At 38.0% G+C, this 17,708-nt stretch overlaps 1 protein-coding gene across 1 annotated transcript; it reads right to left on the bottom strand.

Moving 5' to 3' along the window:
• Positions 1-345: 345 nt before the first annotated feature.
• On the bottom strand, positions 346-13,953 carry LOC120058915 (tyrosine-protein phosphatase non-receptor type 18-like). Its single transcript, XM_039007664.1, has 15 exons — positions 13,873-13,953; positions 10,327-10,435; positions 10,136-10,212; positions 9,370-9,465; positions 9,157-9,195; positions 8,943-9,011; positions 7,273-7,335; positions 6,388-6,530; positions 5,946-6,012; positions 5,712-5,789; positions 5,499-5,588; positions 4,408-4,493; positions 1,392-1,720; positions 1,094-1,183; positions 346-883 (listed from the first exon to the last, which is right to left on the bottom strand). The coding sequence occupies exons 1-15, from the start codon at positions 13,951-13,953 to the stop codon at positions 810-812; spliced, it is 1,491 nt and encodes a 496-aa protein (XP_038863592.1). The 3' UTR covers positions 346-809.
• Between the last annotated feature and the right edge of the window lie 3,755 nt (positions 13,954-17,708).

The following is a 17,708-nucleotide window of genomic DNA, read 5'->3' on the forward strand; positions in this document are numbered from 1 at the left end:
ATAATTGGTTAGATATTGAAGTGTATTGCAGACTTAATCTCCAGACTGCTCCCAGTTTTTTTCTGCAGACAGAGTATTAGCTTGGTATCTGGAAGATACACAAATGTTCATTTCAGAGTATAAGAAGCTGGCTTTCGATTGATTTCTGTGACTGAAACATCATAGCAGCACAGCCACAAAAGTTCAGAGGTCAATCTTCAAAGCTGCACAGAATGTTCAACAAACTGTTTTCCAGTACAGTACACAGTTTTTACTGTGATCACAAGAACATTTATTGTATATACATGTACACTGCAATGATTGTGTGGTACACAGGGCTAATACAAAGACATATTTCAAAGAACCTTGAAGACATTGTTGTCTTTATTGTAAGTCCTTGTTACCAGCAATTAGTAGACATCAAAGCAATAAAGCATGAGTCTACCTGTGAAAACACATTTTACAATAGCTGAAACGTCAATAATGAAAAAAACTAATGATCTCCTGTTACTATAGTGCCACCTGTTGGTTACTACAATCACACTATAGCACCACTGCACTTCAATCGGTAAATGGTTTTCAAAAGCAATACTTGTCTCAGAATTGAAAGTTGTTTAATATAGTTTATTCTTTCATCAGTAATATAAATCACCAGATCATAAAAATATACGAACTCAAATGGGTTACAAAAGATAGATAGATAACTGTATTTTTGTGATCACATACAGTAGATGTTCACAGAAAGTAAAAATAAATAAAGAGCCCATTTCCATTGCTTGTCAAACATGAATGAGTAAAGATGTGGCCAGGCCTGGTATATGGCTGCTGTGTCATCTCTCCACACGACCCCACTCTGCCGGGGGATCCCGAGGCCCTTTGGGTTTTTTAATGCGACAGTTGAAATCTGAGGGAAAGTTGAGAAGTGTGGTTGGAATTACTTGAAGACACCTGCAAGTGCATCTAACAGATGACCTAGCCTTGTTTTGGCATCCAGTCGCAATCATTTTACTCATGAGATTCTGAGGAAATGGATATTACATTGGGTAGCTATAATGGCTTTAGATACAGTATATGACATTGGACAACATTATTAGAAAGACAAGCAGATATTCACCCATGCTACCAGGAGTGCAGCTGTTGGTCATGCATTTGATGGGATTTGAGACATATTCATAGTCCTCTTCTGTCGAGGAATAACACTCAGCTAGAAAAAAGCAAACGATAAGAATCAGTAAGACATTTTCTACATAAACAGTTCAATATGGCCGTCAAGGAATTGTTACTGGCAAGAAACCTGAAAGTATTGGTCACTCGATCTAGATTGCAATATTTTGTGCAGGGCACTAATGACACAAACAGAACCATAGCTGGCCTCACATTGGTCTCCAAACACTGCCCTGAAATTCTCTCACCTGTGACCAGCTCATAGCCACTCTGGTCCTCCCCTGCCGAGGCCTCAGCTAGCCTGTGATTGGCTAGTCCGGCTGTGTCATATATGGGTGAGACAGCTGGTGGCGGTTTGGCTGGAAGACACCTGCTCTTGGGCTTGACCGTGCTGTAAAGAGCACCGACATGGAATTTTGGGACGCCCAGCTCTTCGTTGTCATAGTGACAGAGAGCGGCCAGAGGGGCGGTGGAAGAGGCTGGTGGTGGGAGCTGTTTGGACTTGTTGACCACGGAATATACGTCATTCATCTTCTGCTGACGAGGCCGAGGAGCTCTGTACTGCACATTAGAATATCTAAAGAGGAGTAGATATCAATATCAATTCCACAAACAGCGAAAAGCAAAAAGGTACAAATATAGCCTTGTTGTTTCTACCCTACACACCAGATGGTCATGACTATTATATAGAAGACTGGATTTTCATTACCAAGTCTGTTTTCTTTTGGAGCATCTACAGCGGATCTTTACTAGTAGGATAGTAGAAATGAAGATTGATAAGGAATTGCAGCTTTACTATGATGATTTCCTACTAACTATATTATTGTTTACAGAAAATAGATCATTTTTCTCTAAGCCTGTGATGCGAGCTGAGGGATTTTCAGTAGCAGTTTAACATATGGGAGGGAGGAGAGAGGGTGTGAAAGGGAAGTTTAACAGCCCAGTTTGTCACTTCCTCTGCAACATGATGAATGTTTAGTAGTACAAGCATGGTGAAATCCTTCTGCTTCATTAATCATAAGGACGTTGTGTCCTAAAGTTCTGTTGAATGTTAACCTAAAGCTAACTGGATTAAAGTCATGTTTTATTCAAGATCATCAATGTGTACCACAACACAGTATTTCAATATGCAGTACATATTTCAATATAGCCAACTATTTGCTTGTATATATTGTAACAATCAACTACTATGAAATAGTACTACATAACTTGGTGTTGATAAGCCTATGTACACTTAAACGTCATACCCTACACACCCAGCATGTAAAGTACGCAAACATAAAACTGTTGTACTGCAAACTAAAATAGAAGACCGTGAACTCACTTGAACAAAACAGGAAGCATTCTTTCTTCCCTTGTCTCAAAACTCTCGATCTCTCTACCAACCTGAATCAACTTCCCCCATTGTATCTGAGCACCTTACTGTGGTATCATTAACTCAGGCTGCTTATTAAAGTCACAACTGTTGTTGTAATTGTGTATAATACAATCACACAGTATAGTGTACAGCAAGCAGTTTATCAGTTACACTGGCGGGCCCCGGTGGCAATACATTTATAAATGCTTACCTTTACTTAGAAGAGCTGCAGTGTTGGATAGCTTTAGCCAGCTACCTAACATAAATAGCATTCCTATCAGTTTGTGTCAGGTTGTTGAGTAGGCTAAATTAGCTGCATTAGCTAAGTAAGTGAAAGGTAAACTAATATGAAGAAAAACACTCTCTCTCTCTCTCCCCCTCTCTATCCCTCTCTCTATCCCTTTCTCCTTATATCTCTCTCTCCCTTTCTCTCTCTATCCCTTTATCCCCTTCTCTCTCTATTTATGTCTCTCTCTCTCCCTCTCTCTATCCCTCTGTCTCTCTGTCTCTGTCTCTTTGTCTCTGTCTCTCTCTGTCTCTGTCTCTCTCTGTCTCTCTCTGTCTCTGCTCCTTCATTTTTGAAGAAATTAATTTGTTTAAAACTGTTAAACTGTCTTGCGCTCTATTTGAGTCAAATACTCACCACACTGCAGTGCTAGCTAGCTGTATCTTATGCTTTCAGTACTAGACTCATTCTCTGATCCTTTGATTGGATGGACAAAATGTCACTTCATGCTGCATAAGCTCTGATAGGCTGGAGGACGTCCTATGGAAGTTGTCATAATTACTGTGTAAGTCTACGAAAAGGGTTGAGAACCATGAGCCTCCTACTGTAGGTTTTGTATTGAAGTCAATGTACCCAGAGGAGGACGGAAAATAGCTGTCCTCCGGCTACACAATAGTGCTACCCTAGAGATTGCTGTTAAGGCTACTGTAGACCTTCATTGCAAAACAATGTCTTGTAATCAGTTATTTGGTGACATATACAGTGGGGAGAACAAGTATTTTAGATACACTGCCGATTTTGCAGGTTTTCCTACTTACAAAGCATGTAGAGGTCTGTAATTTTTATCATAGGTACACTTCAACTGTGAGAGACGGAATCTAAAACAAAAATCCAGAAAATCACATTGTATGATTTTTAAGTAATTAATTTGCATTTTATTGCATGACATAAGTATTTGATCACCTACCAACCAGTAAGAATTCCGTCTCTCACAGACCTGTTAGTTTTTCTTTAAGAAGCCCTCCTGTTCTCCACTCATTACCTGTATTAACTGCACCTGTTTGAACTTGTTACCTGTATAAAAGACACCTGTCCACACACTCAATCAAACAGACTCCAACCTCTCCACAATGGCCAAGACCAGAGAGCTGTGTAAGGACATCAGGGTTAAAACTGTAGACCTGCACAAGGCTGGGATGGGCTACAGGACAATAGGCAAGCAGCTTGGTGAGAAGGCAACAACTGTTAGCACAATTATTAGAAAATGGAAGAAGTTCAAGATGACGGTAAGGAAACGTATGATTTCTGTAATTGCAAACAAAGGTTTCTGTACCAAATATTAAGTTCTGCTTTTCTGATGTATCAAATACTTATGTCATGCAATAAAATGCAAATTAATTACTTAAAAATCATACAATGTGATTTTCTGGATTTTTGTTTTAGATTCCGTCTCTCACAGTTGAAGTGTACCTATGATAAAAAATTACAGACCTCTACATGCTTTGTAAGTAGGAAACACTGCCGATTTTGCAGGTTATCAAATACTTGTTCTCCCCACTGTATTTGGTGATATATTTAGTATAGTTTTATCTAAAAATTATAACTTTTTTAAGGGTCCTCCCCTTCCTCCACTGAAGAGAAATTAAGTTGTTTCAAATTTCATGTGTCCATGAACTCCTACCTTTCTGCAAGTGTCTGAGCGCTGGCTGATGTTGTCGGTGGAGATGTCTTCACAGATGCAACATCATCATATAAAGGTTGGTTACTCTATTCAGAACAAAATCAACAGTACATCAGAGAGTTATAGGACTCTTGTCTCTCAAGTTCAGGCGCTGCTCTGTCTGAAAATGGGTGAACAATGATTTCAATGCGCTAGCACTACATATAGAGGAAGCATGCAGGCTGGATGTTTCCTGCTTAACATTTCTCTTTTTTTCCTAACTCAACTCATCACATTGAAATCTCAGAGAGAAGTGTAATACAGTATGATCTGATGAAATGGATGACACAATGGGTTTTTGCCACAGAAAAACTCACACACTGGCAGCTGAAGTTATTTTCAAACTGTGTCAGCTTTGACCTCATGCAGGTTTCTGACTGCATCACAGACATGCCAATAATTACCATAATCAGGGTTTGGGAGTAAATGATTACATGTAATCTGATTACAAAAACCGGTAACTGTAGTCGGTTACGTAACCGGCAAAAATATTGTCATCAGATTACAGATACTTTTGAAAAATATATGATTACTTATTGGATTACTTTTAAATTCAGAAAGGATGTTTGCGGGGGAAAAAAACACGACACTTTTTTAAATGACATTCAATTCAGCATTGATAAAACTGCAAGTTTAAATTTGTTCCACCTGAGCGAGTCTGACCACAAGTCATAGACCACTGTAATAACACACCAAATGGGTTTGATGGATCCGTTTTGTCTTCTTCTAATGCCTCTTAAGGGGAAAGTAATCCAAATGTAACTGAAAGCAATCAGATTACATTACTGAGTTTGGGTAATCCAAAAGTTATATTACTGATTATAATTTTGGACAGGTAACTAGTAAATGCAATGGATTACATTTAGATTAACCTACCCAACCCTGACAATAATACTGCATGCCCTCTCATGTCATTGCTTTAGTAAAGCTTGCTTGTCCATGTATGGCATGTGCTGAACACTGTTGTAGAAAGGCTAACACCTGGGGGTTGGAAATAGCAATTACAAAAACATTATACTATGGTTGAACAAAAGTAGCAGTTTCTGTCTTACATTGGTGAGATTCTGGGAGTTGTTCTCAGCTGACCGTAAAGCCTTCTCAAACATGTAAGCCACGGCAGAAAACACAAACTGATACTGTTCCTGAGTGGAGAGATGGGAAAAATATTATTTCCACAGTAGAGTATTTCAGTATGTACTATAACACACAGATGTAAATAAACACAATTTTGATCTGATATCAAATTCTGTCTGATAATAAAATACCTTTGTCTGAACTGCTGATGGCCTCTGTCTCCTTAGTTCCACTACAATCTTCATGATACTGAAATCTTCTTTAATTTGCTGGTGTGGAAACATGGATTTACCAAAACACTTATCGTTTTTACAGTTTGTATTGTTCTTGTTTTATTATTCATCAGTGCAGTATACAAATGTTTTGTTAAACCAATTCCCTAAAGGATGCCATCAATGTACTGTCCTGAACATAAGTAGTAATACCTTTGTCACAAGAAGATCGTGAACATAATCCAGGGCACAAATCACCCCTGTTCTTCCACAACCAGCACTGAAATTACAAGAGAAAAATACATGCTTCATTCATCACTCTGATAATACTAGAACATAACCACAGAAGGCCACAACATAGACATAAGTCATATGAGTCGATGGACCACATCAGGTCCTGAATATTTAACATTTCTCACTTCATTTAAATTGCGTCATTAAAATGCATTGAGCTCAAGGAGTACATGTGGCCTCGTGATAAACAACATTAAATTATATGCATGGATGAATTTTAATGGGCATATGGATCATAATCTGTCTGAGCATGATCATTACATCTCAGAGCACAAAAAGCCCACCAGGCAGACAGTAATAACAGCTTGGCATTTTGGGCTGTGCTGTATCAAATGTACTGTAGAGTAGGAGACAAACAAACCTGCAGTGGATGAGAACAGGGCTAGTGTTGTTTCCCTGGTCTTTGCGAGCCATATCCATCATTCCTAAAATACCATAAACCGTGTATGGAACGTCATGATCAGGCCAAGCTGTGTATTGGAATTGAGAGATTTTCCGTGTTTCCTAGCACAAAACATGGTTTGCATTACTACCCTACCAAGCAAAAGAGCGGTAACTGCACATTTTGTCAAAAATGAGTTATTGACATTTTTTACACATTAAATACATGCTTTATCATGTGGACAAATATCCTGCCTACATTGTGTTGTGTTATGGAGAAAATGGGGGGTTATGCTTAGTAACTGGAAAAAGGCAGTAACTGCCATCACTCAATTCAGTTACTGCCTTTTACCTTGGTTTCACTGAGCTTTGGACTGGTGTCCACGGTTTACCTTGGTATTATTTATTGTTCTTTGCTGATACAAACTATATGACCCTGACAGCCACATACAAATAAATATATTAACACAAGTTTCTGTAAAAAAATCTATATATTCCAGTGGGTGTACCAAGCAAGAAGGCAGTAACTGCCGTCTAGGGTCAAAGGTCATGTCAGAGGTCAGGGTCAATATTAATAAAAAATAACCTCATAGTAATAATAAAACATAGTAACAATAAAACAACTTTGAAGTCATTTTTCTCAGTTTCACTCTACGAGCAATTACTGCTAATTTGCTTGGTTGAGCAGATTACTTCACTGGCTCCCTCATTCAACTTCCTGGAAATGTACAAACAATGTGAGATTATCCAAAGTGAATAACGGTTGTTGGAAAATACTGATTAAATTCAACCATTTTGATTTTGTGTGACTAGTGCTGCACAGAAATAAAACAATATTTCCCCTTTTTCATAGTTGGACACTTACCTCATGATATCTCACTGTCAGAGTGCGGAAAATGACTTCCTCATATGGGCTAGATTCCTCAAACTGCAAAGACATTTCACTAAACATTTTCTAGTGTTTCCTGAAACAGATCCCTGTGTTCCATGCAGACAACAACATATGGGTCAATGTGCAGTGCCATGAAATAACAAAAGAGGGTACACTTAGTTCACAGGAAATGACAAATCATCTCTGCAGGCTGTTAGGTAAAAATGGAACTCTTCATGAATAGTTTCAGAAGACTATAGGTCAACAGCACTATGTGCACACTGGAAAATTGGTGTGGGAGGCAACCCGTCTGTCTAGAGACACTATATTTCATGAATAGTAATACAACTGAGCACATACACTACCATTCAAAAGTTTGGGGTCACTTAGAAATGTCCTTGTTTTTGAAAGAAAAGTACTTTTTTTTGTCCATTAAAATAACATCAAATTGATCAGAAATACAGTGTATACATTGTTAATGTTGTAAATGACTATTCTAGTTGGAAACGGCAGTTTTTTTAATGGAATATCTACATAGGCATACAGAGGCCCATTATCAGCAACCATCACTCTTGTGTTCCAATGACACGTTGTGTTAGCTAATCCACGTTTATCATTTTAAAAGGTGAATTGATAATTAGAAAACCCTTTTGCAATTATGTTAGCACAGCTGAAAACTGTTGTGCTTATTATAGAAGCAATAAAACTGGCCTTCTTTAGACTCGTTGAGTATCTGGAGTGTCACCATTTGTGGGTTCGATTACAGGCTCAAAATGGCCAGAAACAAAGAACTTTCTTCTGAAACTTGTCAGTCTATTCTTGTTCTGAGAAATGAAGGCTATTCCATGTGAGAAATTGCCAAGAAACTGAAGATCTCGTACAACGCTGTGTACTATTTCCTTCACAGAATAGCACAAACGGGCCCTAACCAGAATAGAAGGAGGAGCGGGAGGCCCCGGTGCACAACTGAGGCCAGCATCCCGGAGTCACCTCTTCACTGTTGATGTTGAGACTGGTGTTTTGCGGGTACTATTTAATGAAGCTGCCAGTTGAGGACTTGTGAGGCCTCTGTTTCTCAAGCTAGACACTCTAAGAAAATAGCTTTCATTTTTCAGAACAAAAATAGACTGACGAGTTTCAGAAGAAAGTTATTTGTTTCCAGCCATTTTGAGCCTGTAATCGAACCCACAAATGGTGATGCTCCAGATACTCAACGAGTCTAAAGAAGGCCAGTTTTATTGCTTCTTTAATCAGTACAACAGTTTTCAGCTGTGCTAACATAATTGCAAAAGGGTTTTCAAATGATCAATTAGCCTTTTAAAATTATAAACTTAAAAAGCTAACACAACGTGCCATTGGAACACAGGAGTGATGGTTGCTGATAATGGGCCTCTGTACGCCTACGTAGATATTCCATTACAAATCTGTTATCTCCAGCTACAATAGTCATTTACAACATTAACAATGTCTACACTGTATTTCTGATCAATTTGATCAAATTTGCTTTTCTTTCAAAAACAAGGACATTTCTAAGTGACCCCAAACTTTTGAACAGTAGTGTACATCTGCATCAAATGAAAGTTGCATAAATGGTGCTAAAACCTCTATGTGGTCTACGTATCCTTCGCATACAATATAATGAAGATATACTGACAAACACTTACGTTTGACACAATAAAGGGACCAAAATGGGTTGTTTCTTTGAAAGTAGTCCAGTAGCGCTCACACTTTTTCTACAAAAAGACATTGAATAAAATGTTATGAGTCAAGTGGACACAAGCATCAAAATCATACAGTTCATAAATCTTACAGTACACTAATACGTTTACACTCCCACTGTGCCTTTTTCAAAAAGAGGTGATTTAAAAGGGCATTTACTTTTCCCATTTCAATTTCTCTGCAAGCCATGATTATGACCTAAAACAGGGAGAGAAAATATGGCAAGCATAAGATATGGAGACAATTCTCCCATTATTCATCTTTTAGTGTCATTTTTTCCTATACATTTAGTAATAGAGTAAATTATATGGAAACAGAGCTACTGTACAAGCTGCACTACATGTATATAAAGCTGAAAATGATCTTCCACACCTTTACATCATACTGCCAAATCATTCGCCAGAAGTCCACCAAAGTGTGTCTCAGAGGCCCTTGGGTCGCTATGTATTTTTTGGTCTTTGTTGCACCCTAGAGGAGAGATTAAATAAAGCAATCAGTTTAAAGAGCGACTGCTTTTTAAAAACAACAAATCCCTTTGAAAATGGCCTACGTGACATCGATATGAGTCAAAAACAGTTATTCTAGTGTCAAAATGTACTACAAAGTGTAAATAGGATCATTTTGGTCATGAAGTCAGTCTGGTCTAAAATGGAGTTTGGAACATCCGTGCGTCACAACAGGTAAATTAAGGTTGGGTTTTGATTTGACGATGTCCATTTGCCCACAAACATATGGGTGAACAGCTGAGGTGAATGCTCTCTATCTGACTGTTTACATAAGACAACCCGTCGCACATTTTTCTACATGAGAAATACTGCACCAAACACCTTAGATGTGAAATTGCACAACTAAAACATCCTTGGCAAAAATGTCCAAATTAATTACTGATTAATCTTGAATCATTCTGGGGATTTTGATGAAAAAAATAGACTTCCCTGTCTACAGTGTCTCATGGGGGACAAACATCATTAACCAAATGCGGAATCTGTCAAGAAACACACCTCCAAGACTGAAATCAAATTTTTCTAATAAGCAACAGAAAAATACAGGTACCAATCGATGTGTTCAGTGACTCTTTCAGATTGAGCTGAATGATGATACAATATAGGACTGTTACTAAATGCGAGCAATACTGTACCTTAATGAAGCTGGCGTTGATATAGTCAAAATCATTCTCATTTGTAAGTAGAGTCAGGGGCACACGGGTCTGGTCATCTATATAAAAATACATGAGTTTTTGTTCAGATAAGTTTAGTATTAAGCAAGAATCTCATTTTCAATTAGAGTAAAAAACAACGACAGTTTTTAAGCCTCTATTGTGGTGCTTACATGGTAAAATGTCTCTGTAACGGTTCTTCTTTACATTCTCCATCAGTGCCCCCGCTATCGTCGTAAGGCCAAAATCTTTCTTGACGATAGAAGTCTGAGCACGAATATTCTACAAACAAATAGAAACAAACATAACACATGAAAGCTGAGTTTGGGAGAAATGTCCATTGTAAAAGTGAAAGTCACCCAGTAAAATACTACTTGAGTAAAAGTCTAAACGTATTTGGTTTTAACTATACTTAAGTATCAAAAGTAAATGTAATTGCAAAAATATCCTTAAGTTTCAAAAGTAAAAGTACAAATAATTTCAAATTCCTTATATTAAGCAAACCAGACGGCACAATTGTTTTTTGTTTTTATTTAAGGATAGCTAGCGGCACGCTTCGACACTTATTTACAAATGAAGCATTTGTGTTTAGTGAGTCCGCCAGAGAAGAGGCAGTAGGGATGACCAGGGATGTTCTCTTGATGAGTATGTGAATTGGAAAATGTTCCTGTCCTACTAAGCATTCTAAATGTAATGAGTACTTTTGGGTGTCAGGAAAAATGTATGGAGTAAAAAGTACATTATTTTCTTTAGGAATGTAGTCAAGTAAAAGTAAAAGTTGTCAAAAATATAAAGAGTAAAGTAAAGTACAGATACATGAAAAACTACTTAAGTAGTACTTTAAAGTATTTTTTACTTAAGTGCTTTACACAACTGCATACAGTGATATCTAAGATGTTACACATGAAACATATAAGAAGCCCTTAGCTTAGTGCAAGAACTCACAATCCAATTTACACAGGAGCTAATGTAGCTGACAGTCAATGACACGCAACAGTATCAATATGGCATGCTCTTTATTTTTTTTTTTACATGTATCTGAGAAATGAAAGGCCCCTGAGTGGAAATAGACTTGTCTTTGTCAAAAACCCCAAAAAATATTGGTTGCTTACACATATTTTGCAAATGTTTTCGTGGGTGTGGTGAAATATCAGAATAAACACATAAAAACCTGTGGTGTCTGTTTTCACCACAGATGTCTGTGTTAAGCTCCTGTAATGTGGAACCAGTACAGAAAGGCTGGCCAGTTATGTGATAACACAGGTCTCTTCATAGTCCAAAATAGACATCATTACATTATTACATGACCACCATTTCTCACTTTGCGCATTCTGTCACTTGAATTAGGCTACTTAGAAAGAGTTCACCTATATTACTATTTTGGTCAATGTTGTCATTAATTCAACATAAAAACATAATCATGTTTATTGATAAAAATCTGGCTCTGGAAATTAAAAGACACTGACATCATTCACAATGGACCAGTAGGGCTGAAAGGGCAGTGCTGTAACAAGGAAATGTTAGTGGACTCGGTGTTAATAGATAACTCACTTTGCAACCTAAATGAGGAACAAAATGACTAGCCTACCTATCTTGAAACAGAGGTTCAGATGTAACAAAAACCTACAGTAGCTACAGTTGAAGTCGGAAGTTTACATACACTTAGGTTGGAGTCAACCACTCCACAAATGTCTTGTTAACAAACTATAGTTTTGGAAAGTCGGTTAGGACATCTACTTTGTGCATGACACAAGTACTTTTTCCAACAATTGTTTACAGACAGATTATTTCACTTATAATTCACTGTATCACAATTCTAGTGGGCCAGACGTTTACATACACTAAGTTGACTGTGCCTTTAAACAGCTTGGAAAATTCCAGAAAATGATGTCATGGCTTTAGAGGTTCTGATAGGCTAATTGACATCATTTGAGTCAATTGGAGGTGTACCTGTGGATGTATTTCAAGGCCTACCTTCAAACTCAGTGCCTCCTTGCTTGACATCATGGGAGATTCAAAAAGAAATCAGCCAAGATCTCAGAAAAATTATTGTAGACCTCCACAAGTCTGGTTCATCCTTGGGAGCAATTTCCAAAAGCCTGAAGGGACCACGTTCATCTGTACAAACAATAAAACAATAATACGCAAGTATAAACACCATGGGACCACGCCGCCATCATACCACTCAGGAAGGAGGCGCATTCTGTCTCCTAGAGATGAACGTACTTTGGTGCGAAAAGTGCAAATCAATCCCAGAACAACAGCAAAGGACCTTGTGAAGATGCTGGAAGAAACAGGTACAAAAGTATCTATATCCACAGTAAAACGAGTCCTATATCGACATAACCTGAAAGGCCGCTCAGCAAGGAAGAAGCCACTGCTCCAAAACCGCCATAAAAAAAGCCAGACTATGGTTTGCAACTGCACATGGGGACAAAGATTGGACTTTTTGGAGAAATGTCCTCTGGTCTGATGAAACAAAAATAGAACCGTTTGGCCATAATGACCATCGTTATGTTTGGAGGGAAAAGGGGGAGGCTTGCAAGCCAAAGAATACCGTCCCAACCATGAAGCACAGGGGTGGCAGCATAATGTTGTGGGCGTGCTTTGCTGCAGGAGGGACTGGTGCACTTCATAAAATAGATGGCATCATGAGGAAAGACAATTATGTGGATATATTGAAGCAACATCTCAAGACATCAGTCAGGAAGTTAAAGCTTGGTCGCAAATGGGTCTTCCAAATGGACAATGACCCCAAGCATACTTTCAAAGTTGTGGCAAAATAGCTTAAGGACAACAAAGTCAAGGTATTGGAGTGGCCATCACAAAGCTCTGACCTCAATCTTATAGAAAATCTGTGGGCAGAACTGAAAAAGCGTGTGCAACTTACAAACTTGACTCAGTTACACCAGCTCTGTCAGGAGGAATGAGCCAAAATTCACCCAACTTATTGTGAGAAGCTTGTGGTAGGCTACCTGAAATGTTTGACCCAAGTTAAGAAATTTAAAGGCAATGCTACCAAATACAAATTGAGTGTATGTAAACTTCTGACCCACTGGGAACGTGATGAAAGAAATAAAAGCTGAAATAAATAATTCTCTCTAATATTATTCTGACATTTCACATTCTTAAAATAAAGTGGTGATCCTAACTGACCTAAGACAAAGAGTTTTTACTCTGATTAAATGTCAGGAATTGTGAAAAACTGAGTTTAAATGTATTTGGCTAAGGTGTATGTAAACTTCCGACTTCAACTGTAAATAGACTTCTGCAAATGTCACTATTCAGTGTTATGTCAAAATAAAGCTGAATTAGTGATTTACTTCTATGTACACTTCTTTCTAAATGTGCCTTAAAGACTTAATCCACTGATTTGAAAGGTTTGTGTTAATTAGGCTATATTAGAGATTGTGCATTTATTTAGAGCCAACATGATTTTCAGCTTTATTACAGGGGAAACATTTCAGTAGCCACTTTTCCTTTATCCTACCTCGCAGGTTTACCCCATCTGGACCAGTGATCGACATGTTGCACATCACAAAACATCATTAGACCTATTTTAACCAGTAAATTGCAATCAATTCATGAATACACATGCCCTAAATCATATATTTTACACCTGAAAATATTGCCTGGTCTTATTTGTCTATATATCGGAATGAATTATAAACTAACAATAGAGAGTTATGGTGAAGGTCACACCAAGGATTCCCACTTACAATATACTCAGATGAGATGTTGCCCGCTCTGCTGTCATCTGCCAAGGACATCTGACCTACGAACCTAGATAGGTGCTCCATCTGCGCGACTATGGATGTCAATTTCACTTTTTAAATGCCAGGCAGTGGTTGACCGCTATAGCCTATCGATACAATTCGAGACAAACGCAGAGCGCCTTGCCGCTCCCGTCTCTACCGCGAAGATTAGCCTTTAAGTTCCGCGTGTAGCCTACCTCTTGGAACGTTCCTCATGTCACTGTCAGTATATGACAGTCATGTAAATTTCCGCATTGAAGGCTACTTTGCCTTAATTATTGGCGTCAAAACACGGGTGAGGAACTTTCACATAAACTCTAATACACTACAACAGCTGGAAACATGTATAGTATTTATTTTTGCAAACAAGGATATTTAAAGCATCTTTAAAAAAGAATTTAAAGCTTTTTCAAAGCTTAATCATGAAGTTAGTTAAACAGTTAAATATAGGCGAATGTTTTATTATTACATAACGTTATCAAGCAGGCTATCAGTACACTAATCTAATTTAGACCTATAATATAAGTGAAATCTAAAACGTGCACCCTGATAAGATTTTCAGAAAGATTGATTATCCTTAATAAAAAATTATCCGTTCTAAAAAATATATATCATATGCGGTTTATTGCATTGGCCAGAGGATTCGTAAACCCATATGAACTCAAAGCCTCTGTATTCTAGCAGGAATTGTAAAATCACGGAAGTTTCCTGAGTGTTTTAGATGGGTGTTCTACTGCCTATTCCTATTAGGAAAGGCATATCGAGGCATGGTTTACTGTAACTGTACCTTCTATGCATCAGAAGATGCCTCATCATCAGCACGTGTCTTTTTCTTTTGCATCGCAACAATACAAAAAATGGCTAGCCTATCTATAGCTGTCTCCAGATTCACACAGACACCAGTTACACTCAAAACTGGTGGCCTTATTGACCTGACTTGCCTGCGTAAATTTAAACAGACTGGGAAAAGGATTGTCAACTTAACTGTGAATGATGAAAGATTTTCATGCGAATATTATAAAATCTTAATTTTCCCATAAATAACCTCGTTTCCATCCACAGCTTTTATTCAGTTAAAGTAAAGACAAATCGTGACAGTTGTGATCGAAACAGGAAGTTTCGGTGCAATTTATAAATGCCGACAGATAGGCCTAATTTGTTTGTTCGACATGGTAGGCTCTTTTTGTGTCGGTAAAATTAATTATGCGAGAAATGGCGATGACACGCATTAATGTGATAATATTGATGTAATACGCATCATATCGATGTAAACTTGGAGTCATGAGATGATATGGTGTGTGGTACTCCCACTACTACTAGGGAAACCATGCAGTTCATTAGGCTACAGATTAAATAACTCATGTTGAACTTCACATGGTGGTGAAAGTGCATGGTGATCGTGATGCTCCTTTCCAATAAATATTGAGGGTCTGATTCTGGTGACAGGATGATGGATGCTTGACTGCCATTTGACAATAATAAATATTCTTGCTCTTATCCATAATAATCTCATCATGTAGACTAGCCTATCTGCACGGTATCAGCAAACTGTTGAGAGCAAGTGTCAAGACCACAGTAGGCACATTTGCTACATATTTAACTCAACAGTTTTTTTTTTTACAAAACTATTGGTAGAGTAGAAAATGTGATGGAAACACATTGAACTTTAGATGTTTATTTGGTACATGAAAACATAAGCGAAAAAATACATTGTGTGCACTACCTCATCACACACTATTTTTTATCTGCAACAAGTCCATTTGGTGGAAACATCACTGGCGGGAAAATTGGCATATTGTCTTTAAGCGAATTCTAGAATATTCACATGAAAATCACCAATTGGATGGAAACCTAGCTAATGACACTGAAATGTTAGTTCAAAAACTGGTGCGGGACTAGATGGTCTGAATTGACCTTTTGTAGCAGGTTCGTAGAACTTACGCAGCAGGTTAGGATAATTAACGTAGCAGATTAGGATAGTTAGGTTAAGGTTAGGAAAAGGATTAGGGTTAGCTAAAATGCTAAAAAGTTGCACTTTTGACGTCAGTTTGACATAAACTGTATACCATCTAGCCATGTCCCTTTCCCACTGCCTCTGGAAGTTGGTGAACCCTGCCTTAACCCTAAACATTTAAAATGTCAATCTAATATAGTACCACAGTATGAGCCATAATATATTGATAAAAGTCACCCACACAAAACACAGCCCTTATTTTAAGTTTTTCTAAAATTCCCTATTGGAAAAATCAATGGTGGAAAAACGATTGGAATCATTTCCCTGTATGACCGCTAGGTTTTAAGGGTATTATGACACCTCCACTGTGGGGATCTATTGGGTGGTAGGGACTTCCCTACCAAGGACCGGAAACGCAAAACCATATTGTAGAAAAGATGGCGGATAAATTAATATGTCCCACTCAGGCCGTTTACCATTGGAAAAATGGTCCCCGGGTCTGCTTAAGGGGTTGGCTCTCCCATAGGCTGAACTCCTTAGTTCATAGCAGTCCTTCATGAAGTGATGTTCACTGCGATCACGTGGGTCTTACTGGGGTACGGATGTAAAAATACCTTCAAATCTGCTGTTGGCGCCCATTCAAATTAGCCCAAAGGTTGCCTTGTTAAATCTTGTTCATTCTCTAAATTAAATACCATGACTATTTTCTCATTAGCTGGAAATGTTGTTTGAAATGTCAGATACAACATACTTTATTGATATTGTTATCAACCTACTGCATACCCCTACTGCATAAAATATTGGAGTGCAGGGTGTTCTATTAGCGTGCTAACACTCATTAAGACAGGTAGAATAGCTAGCATAGCTAGCCATCGCTAGCATTCACTGGTTAAAGTTGAAGTAACTTTTGAGTGTAATGGAGTTGACTGGTGACTATGACATGAATATTTAGAGAGCTTGGGACTATAAGGTTCTATATGCAATTTTGTCAAAATGTTGTTATGGACATAGCCTTGTTCAGTTCAATGTTCTCTATGTATATAGCACTATAATATATAATATAGCACTCAATATATAATTCATGACATTTGGTCAGGAGCTATCCAGTTATAACAAATTGAGTTTTTATATGCGTGTCATTTTTGCTTGAAATCAGGCTTAGCTGCATTGCTTTCAATGCTGAATGATTGCTTCCGTACCCCACTCGTCCCAGCTTGCGTGAATTTCGTGGAAAACGTCACTTTGCCATCTGGACCTATTGCTGTAGCCTACAGTGCCTTCGGAAAGTATTCAGACCCCTTGACTTTCTACATATTTTGTTACATTACAGCCTTATTCTAAAATGGATATAAAAAATCCTCATCAATCTACACACAATACCCCATAATGACAAAGCAAAATCAGGTTTTTATAAATTTTTGCAAATTTGTTACAAATAAAAAACAGAAATACCATATTTACATAAGTATTCAGACCCTTTGCTACGAGACTCGAAATTGAGCTCAGGTGCATCCTGATCCCATGGATAATCCTTGAGATGTTTCTACAATTTGATTGGAGTCAAACTGTGGAAAATTCAATTCATATGACATGATTTGGAAAGGCACAAACCTGTCTATATAAGGTCCCACAGTTGACAGTGCATGTCAGAGGAAAAACCAAGCCATGAGGTCGAAGGAATTGTCCGTAGATCTCTGAGACAAGATTGTATCGAGGCACAGATCTGGGGAAGGGTACCAAAACATTTATGCATCATCATTCTTAAACCACCAAGACTTTTCCTAGAGCTGGCCGCCCGGCCAAACTGAGCCATCGGGGGAGAAGGGCCTTGGTCAAGGAGGTGACC

Source organism: Salvelinus namaycush, chromosome 14 (assembly GCF_016432855.1).
Source record: "Salvelinus namaycush isolate Seneca chromosome 14, SaNama_1.0, whole genome shotgun sequence".
NCBI lineage: Eukaryota > Metazoa > Chordata > Actinopteri > Salmoniformes > Salmonidae > Salvelinus > Salvelinus namaycush.

What these genes read in the sequence shown, in the direction of transcription:
- LOC120058915 (XM_039007664.1), bottom strand. Translation starts at nt 13,953, where the DNA reads ATGGAGCACCTATCTAGGTTCGTAGGTCAGATGTCCTTGGCAGATGAC. An exon ending in GTCCCTTTATTGTGTCAAAC is followed by an intron (nt 7,336 to 8,942) that starts GTAAGTGTTTGT and finishes ATGTCTTTGCAG; the next exon opens with TTTGAGGAATCTAGCCCATA. An exon ending in TGGCTATGAGCTGGTCACAG is followed by an intron (nt 1,184 to 1,391) that starts GTGAGAGAATTT and finishes GCTTTTTTCTAG; the next exon opens with CTGAGTGTTATTCCTCGACA.